Genomic DNA, 13,440 nt, shown 5'->3' with positions numbered 1-13,440 from the left:
ATAAAATGAAATGAAATTAAAATAAAATAAGATATAGTTGTACATTAATAATTAAATTAAATTAAATTATGCTGACTCTACAAGCTTACATAAATTGGGGACTAAGCATCACCACCTGCAAGCAATAACGCACGAAAGGCCGTCTTAAAACCTTGCAAAGAGGCTCTCCTCCTGAGGTCTATTGGTAGAGAGCTCCAGAGTGTGCAGGCTGAAACCGCGAACGACTTGCGGAAACACTCCGTACGGAATGGTGGGACCATACAGTCTAGATCAAAGCGCACACGTCGAATGCCATGCAAAGCGACGGGAACAGGACGCGCAATAATGTCGAGCAGATAACGCGGTGCTCCAAAAAACCGAGTTGCAAACACAAAGGACCCCAGGAGGTAGCGACGTCTTTCCGCCACCTTTAACCAACCTAAGGCCTGAAAATAAGGCGTTATATGCTGATCCCAGCGCACATCAAATATAAACCGCATGGCGCGATTCAATGCCCTCTGCAAGAGAAGGTCCAACTCGAGCGTAATATCCGTAAATAGCAGACAACAATAATCAATATAAGGTAGCATTAGAGACCTCACCAGCATTTTGCGAACATCACGGGGCAGTCCACTACGACAAGTACACAGACGGTATACGATGCTGTTAATTCGACGCGAGGTCCGCAGAAAGTGCTCACGCCACGACAAAGTGTTCCCGATGATAACACCCAAGCACGACACCGAGCTTGATAGCGGGACAATCACGTCCTTCACACAGATGGGCGGAAGCACTGACTCCTGAACGGCACTTACATAGCGCGCGGATCCAATGATGATCGCTTTTGTTTTTGCAGGGTTAAGCCGTAAGCCACGAGACTCAGCCCACTCACAGATGGCTCTAACATCCTGATTTATACGGGCAGTGCCCTCTTCTATTGCTGCAGGAGGACACGACAGATAGATCTGTAGGTCATCCGCGTAGAAACTATAATTACAAATAGAGAGAGCATCCCTGAAACCGTCCAAATACAGCGCAAATAATAAAGGGCCAAGGACCGAACCTTGAGGAACCCCGGAACTAAGCGAGCCCCACGAGGAGCGATTTTCATCATGATCCTACACAGCCATACGACGGCAACCGAGGTAGGACGCGAACCAGCTCACTGCAGAAACTGAGAAATTAAGTTCGTCAAGAGTGACAAGCAGTAGGTCGTGACGTACACAGTCAAACGCTTTTGAGAAAACAAAAAAGAGCACAATAGACATATTCCGGTTGTCGATGGCCTTACGAGCATCGTCGACAATACGTAGTAGGGCTGATTGCGTACTATGATACTTCCTGTAAGCTGACTGAAATGGATCGCGGAGATTACGTGAGTCGAGATAAGCCTTGACTTGCTGTGCCACAATACGCTCAAAAACCTTGGACAACGTGCAGAGTAGCGAGATAGGTCGATAATCTGAAGTTGAGGTCGGTGTAGCCACCTTGGGAATAGGACAAACAAGCGCGTGTTTCCAGGCCAAAGGAAACTCAGATGAGCAGAAGGAGAAATTCAGCAGGTGCAATATGTGTTCGCGGATGACAGGGAATGCCAGTCGAAGCATTGTTGCCGATATCCCGTCAATAACCAGTGCATCTGAAGCCGTAGCACGCAAGGCCGCCTCGAAACTCTCTCGCGAGGCCGGTTGAACTCGAAAGGCGTCCACCGCATCCACTGAAGACATTTGGAAATCCTGTGCAGGCACACCAAGGCCGGCGGACAAGAATTGCGCATTCAGCGCTTCGAGGGGAAAAACCGGAGCAGTCTTGGCCTTTCCTGATGTAAGTAGTCCCAAGTCCCAGAGCCTGGACCAGATCTTCGCCGCATCGTCCGTTTCAGCTTGGAAGCAGTCAAGGAAGTAGCTGTCACGTGCAGCCCTGAGCATTGCCTTAACCTCATTCCGCAATGCTATAAATCGAACATGCAGATGAGGCAGGCGCGGTTTCACGAAGGCTCGACGGAGCTGATCCCTGCGACGAATCCACTCTCGCAATTCAGCGGTAAGCCACGGGGCGGGACGCCGCTTCACATAGACCTGCTTTTTTGGCGCATGAATGTCAAAAACTCCCAAGATAGCTGCGTTTAGAAAGTCCACCTTCTCGTCGACGGATTGAAGTTGGTACAGGGGCTCCCAGTCCAAGGCCGAGAGGTCTTGGAGAAGAGCCTTCGCGTTCACCCTCCTGAGCCCACGGCAAGTAAATGAGATAGGCTCACGCGCCGGCACGATAACATCGTACTCCGCGAAAATAAGGTCATGTGCAGATAGGAATGACACAGGATATTGGCCAAAAGATCGAACATTAGATGCGTCATTGACAATGCAAAGATCCAGGCGGGTACTTGACGTCGCAGTGTGATGCGTGGCCCCATGAGGGACAATATGCAGTCCGTTTGCCGTACAGAAATCGCGGAGGTGCACAGTATCGAACGAGGCCGCGTTTAAGTCCGCGTTGAAGTCTCCAAACACAATACCATGAGAGTAGTCCGGAATAATCTCAGTGAACCGATCCTCGAAAACAGAGAGATGGCCCAGACGAGGGGGGCGGTACACTACCGCCAGCAAAAGCGCCGGAGCATTGGGAAGCTTGAGTTCCACAACAAGAAATTCAGGCAAACGGCAGTAAAGTTCAGGCGACGCCGACAAGACAGAGACTTGAAGACTGTCAGCCACAAATATTCCCACCCCTCCTCCAAGTTTGCCCACCCTGTCTCGGCGCAGTAACTTGTAACCCGGTAGCTCTACCATCTTGTCCAAAATCTCGGGCTTAAGCCAGGTCTCCGTCAGGCAGATTACATGGTAAGTTTTGGACATGAAGTGCAGGCGAAACTCGTCGATATGAGGCAGCAGCGACTGGCAATTTACATGGCAGAAGGAGAGATGCCGGGGCCTAGTAGAAGAGAGGGATCTATCCATAGTTAATTGGCACGCTTTGGCCTCAATCCTCCTCCGTAGGATGGGACAATGAACACTGTCCAAGGCCGAATGTCCGCGATCAGGTAGCTTTGCAATTGTACAGTTGTGACACACCACAGGAACGTCTTCAGAGACACAGGTGTTAGAGCGGTGATTGCCAGCACAGTGGCTACAGTGAACCTCTTTGTTACAATCTTTGGCCAAGTGTCCGAAATTAAGGCAATTAAAGCACTGGAGCACCCGAATGTGATCCGCGACACGAGACGAATTCCAGCCCAGCGAGATCTCAGGTAGCGCAAGAAGACGCTTTCGATTTTCCGCCGTGGTCTCAATAACGCAACGAGTAAAACGACGCCCCCGAGGTGGATACATATGGGGCATTCCATGCCAAATCACCGAGGTTTCGGCCCGACCCCCTTTGATTTCGCTGAAAATTTTTTATCATCTTCTACCCTACCAAAGACATTTTTCTGAATTTTTTTCAGATTTTTTTACCCAACCCAAAAAAAATTACGAATTTTTGGAAAAAACCGCTCTTTTTTTTTTAAATGCCAGAACTTTTTCAAAAATTAACCGTTTGGGACCTTTTTTTTAAAAAAAATTTTGTTTTTAAATGCAGTTTTCAGAAAAAAATACAAAAAATTTTGCAGACGTCAGGATCTATGAAATATTTCAATATTTAAAAAAAAAAAAGGTTTATTTTTTCGAAGTCCGAAACCTTTGATTCTCAATTTTTTTGTCTCTAAAAAAAACTTCAACTAAGACAGTTTTAACCCCCCTATTTAGATTTTGTGCCGACTTTTCTTTCTATTTTTTTTTTCGATTGAAAAAAAAAAATTCTAAAGTTAGTTTATTTTACATAACTTTGCGTTAAAATTTTTTTGGATTGTTTTTAAAATCTCAGAAATTGAAAAAAATTGTACAAAAACAATCGTTAAGTGTATTTACAGCCAAGATTGAGTTATTTTACTAAAGTATCGTTGTTACAATGTTAAAAATTTAAATATTATAATTATTTTCCTCGATTGAACGATGGTTTTCTTGGTTTCTTAACTGTACTGTGTTGTATGGATTGTTCCGACGAAGAAAATGACTTAACTATTACAACAAAATTCAACAATGGAGTAATTTGATGAATTTTTTGTGTCGCTGGCATCGGTTTAGCATTTTTGAAGCGTTCCTCTAATTTCTCTTTCATGGAATTGTATTCTTCAGCATTTGAAAATCTAATATTAATATTTGGTAAATTTTTCAAAGCCCACTCAAATAATTTTGATGGTGTTAGAATTTGTAGATGAGGTGGCAATTGTAGGCTAGCACGTGCAGCCATTCGTTTCAAAGTACCTCCTATTCCATCACATGAACCTTTACCATGTGCCGTAGCGAAAAAATGCCACTCTACGTTTATCCCGAATTCTTCATTGTAATTGTGATGTATGTGAGTAAGGTAGTACGGCATACGCTATTGTGCGTATGCGTGTGTGCGCGAGTATGCACGTATGTTGGTATGTGTGATTATACTCTGCGTGTGACTACGGTGCGCGGGCCAAGCACTCGGTCTTGGGCGCTCGTGTGAATGCCATGCCGGCTTCCACGCTTCCTATTGTATTCACTGGTATATATCATTTGTATCAGTATAATTATACTCATAAATAAACTTACTACATTTAATCTTATTTCCTGTGTATATTGATTATTATATCAACATATAAATATACCACAGTTGGCGACGAGGTAAATTGGTGTACGCGTGTGAAAAGTAAAGTAGGAGAACACGTGTTCGAAAGAGGTTAGGAAGTGAAAATACGTAAGCGCCAAGACGTTAAAAATCATAAGAGTCCGCGTAAGTACAGATTAGAAGTGCGGTACGCGTATTTCGTCGAAAATCGATATATTTTCGCGAAAGAAGTGTGAAATTTTCGATTGTAAAAAGACGCGATCGAAAGGAAAAGCAAACGTATAAGAGACGATTGCTTACTGAAACCGTTACTAATGAGTGGTAGTGATGACGAAAAAAAGGAGTCAACGGTAGGATGGGTGTACAAACTCGATACGAAGAGTGTAGTTGAAGAGTTTCAAAAACGTAACATTACCGTTGACATATCTAAAACGCTTGCAACCTTACGCAAAGAATTAAAAGAAGTCGTAAGGCAAGAGATAGAAGCACGAGAAGCCGCGAAAACTGAAAAGAAAACCGACGCGAGTGGGGTGTTAGAAAAAGACAATTCGGAACTAAACGCGAGTAACGAGTCGTTCGAGTCCGCGGAAGGCACCGAAAGTACGAAAAACGAAACGGAAAAGGTGCTCCGAAACGTGTCCGCCGACGACACAAAGAAAGGAAGTGACGTAGGTGCTCCGTACGCCGAGTCCGACGACGACGACAACATGGCGGGAGACAACAATAAGCTGGAATTCTGTTTGGGAAAAGACGATTGGGACCTGTTCGTTGAGAGATTGGAATTGCTGTTTGCGATGAAGGATATTGCGGAAAATAAGCAACACATTTGGTTGCTAACAAGGTTGGACGAAGAGGCGTACAAGCTGGCAAAGAGCTTGTGTGCTCCAATCTTGCCGAAAGACAAAAAGTATGCCGATTTAAAAACGCTAATGCAAGGGCACCTAAAGCCGAAGCCATCAGAAGTGATGGAGCGGTGTACCTTCGCGCAGGCAAAGCAGCAGCAGAACGAGTCAGTCGCCGAATTTGAAGCGAGGTTAAGGAGGCTTGCTTTAAACTGTAATTTCACAAGTTTAGATACGGCACTAAGAGATCAATTTGTAGTAGGGATTCGAGATGAAGAGACTCGTATCTCACTTTTTAGAGACCCCAAATTAACGTTCGCGAATGCGTTAAAAGAAGCAGTCGCACGGGAGTCTGCTGTGAAAAACGCCACAGATGCAACGTGCGCGTTAGACAAGAAAAATACGCAAAGAGAGGTGTTTACTTTTCGTGGTAATCCAAAAGGCGGGAAGCAAAGGTCGAAGCAGCACCAGCAACGGAGAGATAAGCCGAGCAACGCGCAGCGCGACCGAAGAGAGAAAAATACAAACAGTGGGTGTTTCTGCTGCGGAAAAGCGAACCACGTTCGCGCCGAGTGCCGACACAGGGATAAGAAGTGCAACTTCTGCAAAACAATTGGTCATCTAGAGGGCGTCTGCTATAAGAAGAAGGAGCAGCAGCCGGAAGGGAGCAGCGTACACAAGCTGGACGAAAGCAGCCGCTCCGAAGAAGAAGAACAGCGCAGCCACGAGGACGAGTTCTACAGTATCGACGTAGTCAACAACGGGCATGAGTATGTGTATGCGGACGCGTGCGTGAATGAGAGCGGCGCGCGCGCGGAGCCGATGAATGTTGACTTGTGTGTAAACGGAAAGAATGTTAGCATGGAATTGGATACTGGCATGTTCGCAACGGTAATTTCCGAGTCAGAGAAAAATAAGTTTTTCAAAAATGAAAAAATAATTAAAACGGATGTCAAACTGCGCACGTATGATGACAAGGTTTTGCGTCCGCTCGGTAAACTAGTAGACTTACAAGTTAAATTCAATGGTAAAGAGCGCACGCTGTACTGTTTTGTATTACCAGGTGACGGGCCGATGCTCATTGGTAGGCAATGGTTAGCAGCACACGGGTGCTGGCCATTGACGCTAGAAAAAGATAATGGAAAAGGTCATTTTTTAAATAAAATTAACTTAGAAAAAATTAAAGAGTATTTTTTTGAGAAGTATAAAGATTTATTTAGCGACGAACCCGGGCTGTACAATAAGAGTAAAGTTACGATCCACTTAACGGACAAAGCACGTCCGATCGCGACGAAATGTAGACCGGTACCGCATGCAACACGTCCGGACGTAGACAAAGAAATAGAAAGATTAGTAGGTTTGGGACACTTAAAAGAAGTCGACACAAGTGAATGGGCTACGCCTATCGTTCCCGCGTATAAAGGTAATGGTAAACTCCGTATATGCGGCGATTTCAAATTAACGATAAATCCTTTCATTATTATTGATAATTATCCTTTGCACACCATAGATGACATTTTTACCGTACTGCAAGGAGGAGTTTATTATACCGAGTTAGATTTGTTTCATTGCTACATGCAATTCGGGTTAGACGAAGAAAGTTCCAAACTTTTAACTATTGTAACGCAAAAAGGTCTTTACCGGTATACGAAATTACAAGAAGGAATAGCGTCTGCGCCCGCTAATGTTCAGAAAAAAATGGATGAGTGCTTGCGAGGAATTGAAGGAACGATTGCGTATATCGATAATATATACATAATGGGTCGCAATAAAGAAGAATGCTCAGAGCGAACGGAAAAAGTTTTAGATCGTTTGAAAGAAAACGGACTAAAGCTAAACAAGAAATGCAAATTCCTAAACGAGAGAATTGAGGTTTTAGGCTTCGTTATTGATAAAGACGGCTTGCATAAAGCACGTTCTAAAGTAGAAGCTATGATTAGCGCTCCAAAGCCACAGAATTTTAAAGAATTGCATTCTTTTTTAGGCTTAGTCAACTTTTACGCTAGATTTTTGGAGAATCGCTCGGATAATATGAAACCTCTGTATGATTGTGCGAACGCTAAAGAATTTAAGTGGAATGAAAATTGTGATAAAGCGTTTAGATGGGTGAAAAATGAATTGATTTCGCCACGCGTTTTAGCGAATTACGACCCAAAAGAAAAAATTGTACTCGCGTGTGACGCGTCTTCGTATGGATTATCAGCAATCCTCTCGCACAAATACAAAGACGGTTCCGAGAAACCCATAGCGTACGCGTCAAAGAAAATTGCGAAAAAAGAATTGAACCGAACAATTTTAGACAAAGAGGCTATGGCTATAATTTTTGGGTTCAAACGTTTCTACCAATTTGTTTACGGTAGAGATATTATATTACGTACCGATAACCAACCGTTACAACTGATACTTGGCCCACGTAGAGGCATACCTGCTACGGCGAATAATAGACTGCAGCGTTGGGCTTACTACTTGTCGGGATTCAGGTATACAGTCGAGTATATCAAGTCAAAAGATAATGCAAATTGCGATGCACTATCTCGCCTACCGATAGAAGATGAAACAGAGTTGCTAGAGAACAATTTCTCACCTTTAAATTTTTTTAAGAATGGCTTCGATACGTTTGATAGTAAAATGTTAGCAAAAAAAAGTATAACTGATGAAACCATTTTAAAAGTAATAAAGTACACACTATCAAGTTGGCCTGATCCTAAGGATCTATCGGAAGGTGAGAAAGAGTATTATTCTAGAAGGTTAGAATATACGGTTGACAATAAATGCTTGTTTTGGGGGTTAAGAGCAGTCATACCCGAGTCGATGCGACCGCTAATGCTAAAAGAATTACACGCGTCGCATATGGGTATCGTAAAAATTAAAATGCTTGCTCGATCTTATGTGTGGTGGCCGGGGATAGACAGGGATATAGAGGATTATGTGAAGGCATGTACGACATGCCTGGTAGAACAAAAAAAACCACCGCACACGCCACTGACAACTTGGCCTTGGCCAGATCGCGCCTGGCATAGAATTCACTGTGATTTTTTAGGCCCATTCTATGGAGATATGTATCTAGTACTCATCGATGCGCATACGAAGTGGCCTGAAGTCATTAACTTTAAGAATAATACAAAAGCGTATAGGGTAGTTGAGGAATTCAAAAATCTGTTTGCACGTTTTGGAATGCCGTTTCATGCTGTTACCGATGGGGGACCACAATTTAGAGCAACAGAGTTTTTGTCATTTTTAGAGCAGAATGGTGTTCACCATAGTTTCTCACCGCCGTACCATCCTGCCACAAATGGCGCGGCAGAGAATTTTGTTGAAACATTCAAAGATAAAGTGCACAAAATTGTTAAAGGGGGGGAGAAACCGGCGGATGCCGTTAACTTGTTTTTGATAGACTATCGAAGTATTGAGCATTGTACTACCGGCAAGAGCCCAGCACAGTTGATGTACAAGCGTGAATTGCGCACGCGATTTGATCTACTAAGAACTAGTGTATCAGCGAGAGTTGAACAACAACAGCGAGCGCAAATTGTATCGCGTTCAGGCAAGCGTAAGAACGATATAGAAGAGGGAGACATTGTTGCGTTTGACAACCACGCGACTAGAGGTGAGAAACGAATTGTAGGTGAAATTGTAAAACAAGTGTCACCGTCGACGTTCGTTGTCAAAGATAGTGACAATGTAAAACAAAAGCGACACGTCGATCAAATGATAAAGCGTCCGAATCTGCGACGATCTCCGCGGTTGAACGCATGTTTAAAAAAGGCGGAAGATTGTGATGTATGTGAGTAAGGTAGTACGGCATACGCTATTGTGCGTATGCGTGTGTGCGCGAGTATGCACGTATGTTGGTATGTGTGATTATACTCTGCGTGTGACTACGGTGCGCGGGCCAAGCACTCGGTCTTGGGCGCTCGTGTGAATGCCATGCCGGCTTCCACGCTTCCTATTGTATTCACTGGTATATATCATTTGTATCAGTATAATTATACTCATAAATAAACTTACTACATTTAATCTTATTTCCTGTGTATATTGATTATTATATCAACATATAAATATACCACAGTAATGAGATAAATTAACAAAATGTTTGAAATTTTTATACTGTTGTGGCGCGCCATCCGAGAAGAAAAATATTTTACGGACTTCAGATGACAAAGATTTTATGAAATCGATAATGACCCCAGAGTACAAATGAACAGCAATAGCATCATGATTCAAACAATCAGAAATTATTGCCATACTCTGATGAGTAAGTTCATTGTTTTTTTTACAATAAATAACCACAGTATAAACCGTCGCTTGGTCGTGATTCCAGTGAAATCCTGGAGCAGCATCTTGAACCACGAACGAATAGTTTTCGGCAAAGTCAACTATGACTATGAATTCGTCTTCTTTTAAACATTCTTTCACTTGTCTCAAGTATGCTGCTTGCTCTTTGGCGATGAAATTGTGTGGTAAAAGAGCCTTCAATTTTTCACCGAAATCATCAACAAAATCATTTGTGTTCTTAATTGTCGTTTCAAGAGTTACTCGTGGAGTAGAGACCCATTGTTTATAATTGATTTCATCAATTTCATTATCTTCCATCAAAGTTAACAGATGTTCTTTTACTTTTTCGACGCCTGGACATTGAGAACAATTGTGAAGAAAACACTTAGCTGATGGTTCTTGACATACAATAGAACTCAAACAATCATTGTAGGATTCTAATGATAAATCCGTGCCTTCAGTTAAACGTGAAAAGTTGCCGCCTGTTGGAATTATAAAAAAGTAATACAGATGCGAATAAAAACATCAAGTCGATTAAATTAATTACAAACGTTCTCAGTACTGATTTGTAATAAAAGAATAATTTAAATCAGTGGCGTCAAATTTATTTCTCTACTTCTTAACTTACCTAAGATCATTAGTTTTATATTTTGATGAATGGAGCAAACACAAACTGTATGAGTGCCACAACCGCCAGCTAAAATACAATACTTCGGACGTAGAGATGCAAAAGATGAAAATCCAATTTTGATTCCTGGATATCTTGACTTGAAGGTTTTGTGCAACTCTTTTAAATTACAAAGCACTAGACGTTTTTGACACTGAACTTTAGTACCATTATCGTTTAGTAGTGAAATAAAATCTTTTTTTCCTGGCATCATACTACTCATCTCATCGTCATTGTAGAAATTTGTCACGGTTGAAACTACTGTAGAAGATAATTCACGTCCTAAAAATTTGAATACGTCGAAGAATTTACTTGTTAATTATTCAAAACCTTACTGACTTGAGGTTTTGTATCTTACCAGTTTTCTTTGTAGGTACTGACAAAATTCCATCGGCAGCAACTAGGTTTTTTGCTACTCGCACCATATGCTCACTTGCACCCATGACTTCCATAACTTTATGATTGCTCCAACTCGATGGTAGTAAAGTCAATATTTGGACGCGTGTGGATCTACTCGTATTATCAGCGTTAAATTTTTCTCTCAAACTGTTTATCATTTCAGTAGCATCCATATCACTGAATTCGGTTTTCATACGATTTTTTACTCCTAAAGCTTTTCGCAAACTTTGAGCGACACGAGTAACTTTGTCATCCAAGTACGTTTTATAGATTCTTCTTTTCGCAGAAACAGGAGATTGATTTAATAGTACTAACGCTTCGTTAATGGTCGGAAGAGTAATACTGAGACTCATCTCAGACAATGAAGAACTACTTTGTTGAATAAGTAATTCCTGGCCACTTGATGATGGAGCTAGAAAAACAAACAAGTTATAAACTGAAACAAGTGAAATATTGAAGATGTATACTTGAAGCAAAAGTATCTGGCGATTCGTCAACGTGAATGATTCCGTCGTTAGAATTCTCATCAGCTTCCAAACTTTCATTAGATTCATTATCAGTATCTTCAGTAAATTTATCTGCATATTGCTTTAGTAATTCCTTATGACATGAACTGGATACACGGTCATCAGTTGATAGATGGAAATTGATGATAAAGGGATAGTGGATTAAAGGAGTTATTAATAAGTAAATAATATATTCGTGGTTATAACTGTTAAGTATATTACAATATAAGTAAGTACAAGATACACGTCCGTCTAGGGCGGTGTACTGATAGGCACTGACTATAGCTAAGTGGACAATGGTCTATGCTAATACATTCGGGAACATTCGGGAACATTCGGGAATCTACCAGCACTATGAGCCTTGTCCCTCAACAGAAATGAGTAACCAAATGCTCAGGCAGACTTCGTAGGGATTTTGTCTTATTATGTTTATCACGATTCATTGGATTACAGCAACGATTAAAAAATGTCGGCATTTTAATGATTGATAATCAAGAAATTAACTTAAAATAATTTTTATTGAATGACAATTAGCTTATTAATACTTGATACACATTAGAGAACGAACTTGTCAACGAGTTGCAAGAAAAACACTGACATCGTTCAGAAAACATAGCCTTAAAATGATTAAGAAAAAATTAGAAGTTACCTTCATTATCGGTGGTGAATTGTTTATTGGCGATATGAGCAGTTGGTAAAAAATTTCTTATTTGAAAATTTGAAATTTTACTCATCATCACGGGGAAAACAAAACTGAATAGATAGAGAAAAATTAATAACACTATACGTTAATAAAATATTTTAAGCTGTTAAAAATAATTTAATACTTGCGCAGATACACTTAACGATTGTTTTTGTACAATTTTTTTCAATTTCTAAGATTTTAAAAACAATCCAAAAAAATTTTAACGCAAAGTTATGTAAAATAACCTAATTTTAGAATTTTTTTTTTCAATCAAAAAAAAAAAAAAATAGAACGAATAGTCGGCACAAAATCTTAATAGGGGGGTTAAATACTGTCTTAGTTGAAGTTTGTTTTGAGACAAAAAAATTAAGAATCAAAGGTTTCGGACTTCTAAAAAAAACGTTTTTCTTTTTAAATATTGAAATATTTCATAGATCCTGACATCTGCAAAATTTTTTATATTTTTTTCTGAAAACTGCATTTAAAAACAAAATTTAAAAAAAAAAAGGTCCCAAACGGTCAATTTTTGAAAAAGTTCCTGCATTTAAAAAAAAAAGAGCGGTTTTTTCCACAAATTCGTAATTTTTCTTGGGTTGGGTAAAAAAATCTGAAAAAATTCAGGAAAATGTCTTTGGTAGAGTAGAAAATGATAAAAAATTTTCAGCGAAATCGAAGGGGGTCGGGCCGAAACCTCGGTGATTTGGCATGGAATGCCCCATATATACGAGTTTTGTGTCTTCTGCTTTACTCCCGACAAGGTTTAGCGCGAGATTTTTTTATGAGGGTTAAGAGGTGAACGTCCTCTACAGGGCGTTCCCGGGGAACAGGGTTGGAGGATTTCAATTTATCGTACCAAAATGATATGATGGAAAGCCAAATGAAAATGTTTAATAAAATCAAATGAAATAAAAGCAGAGAATTTTGAGACAAGGAAGCTTACAATTATCTTTAACTTTAACTCTCTCTCTCTCTCAATTACTCTTCGCTGGTTCGGCTTCGAACTCGCTGAACAGCTCACATCTTCACACTCACACTTGCTTACAAACTACACTGCTCTAAGGAGTTCGTGGCTTAACGTTCTGCACTTATTGCTAGCTTCGCAAGACTTAGATAGCGACGCGAGAAGCCTTTCCGGCCGTGTGTAGGATTAGAGTACTACACTCTAATCGTCGGTGTCGGAAAAAGGGCTTATAGCTCTACACGCGGTAGCTTAGAAGGAGCCGGGTTCCGTTGATGTCGTTACTCGAGCGGTCTCAAACGGGACTAACCTCGCTCGCTCGTCCGACACCCCTTGCAACGTCGGGCGGCGAGCGAGGTTTTTTTGCTGAATTTGCAATTTTGGAGCAAAGGCTCGCCTCGCGACGGTCATCCTCGAAGCGCGTGATCTCGCGCTCTCCTCATCCCGGTGTTAATTACACCCGGGATCTGGCGGGCGCGATGACGCTGACGTTG

General features: G+C 41.3%; 2 protein-coding genes across 2 annotated transcripts; one reads left to right on the top strand and one right to left on the bottom strand.

Moving 5' to 3' along the window:
* Positions 1-1,097: 1,097 nt before the first annotated feature.
* LOC124299558 (uncharacterized) lies at positions 1,098-2,936 on the bottom strand. Its single transcript, XM_046752820.1, has one exon. It carries the CDS (start codon positions 2,934-2,936, stop codon positions 1,098-1,100), a length of 1,839 nt encoding a protein of 612 aa, XP_046608776.1.
* Positions 2,937-4,928: 1,992 nt separating this feature from the next.
* LOC124299557 (uncharacterized protein K02A2.6-like) lies at positions 4,929-9,248 on the top strand. Its single transcript, XM_046752819.1, has one exon. It carries the CDS (start codon positions 4,929-4,931, stop codon positions 9,246-9,248), a length of 4,320 nt encoding a protein of 1,439 aa, XP_046608775.1.
* The last annotated feature ends 4,192 nt before the right edge of the window (positions 9,249-13,440 follow it).

Source organism: Neodiprion virginianus, chromosome 3, assembly GCF_021901495.1.
Source record: "Neodiprion virginianus isolate iyNeoVirg1 chromosome 3, iyNeoVirg1.1, whole genome shotgun sequence".
Lineage (NCBI taxonomy): Eukaryota > Metazoa > Arthropoda > Insecta > Hymenoptera > Diprionidae > Neodiprion > Neodiprion virginianus.
This window is presented reverse-complemented; position numbering and strand designations above follow the sequence as displayed.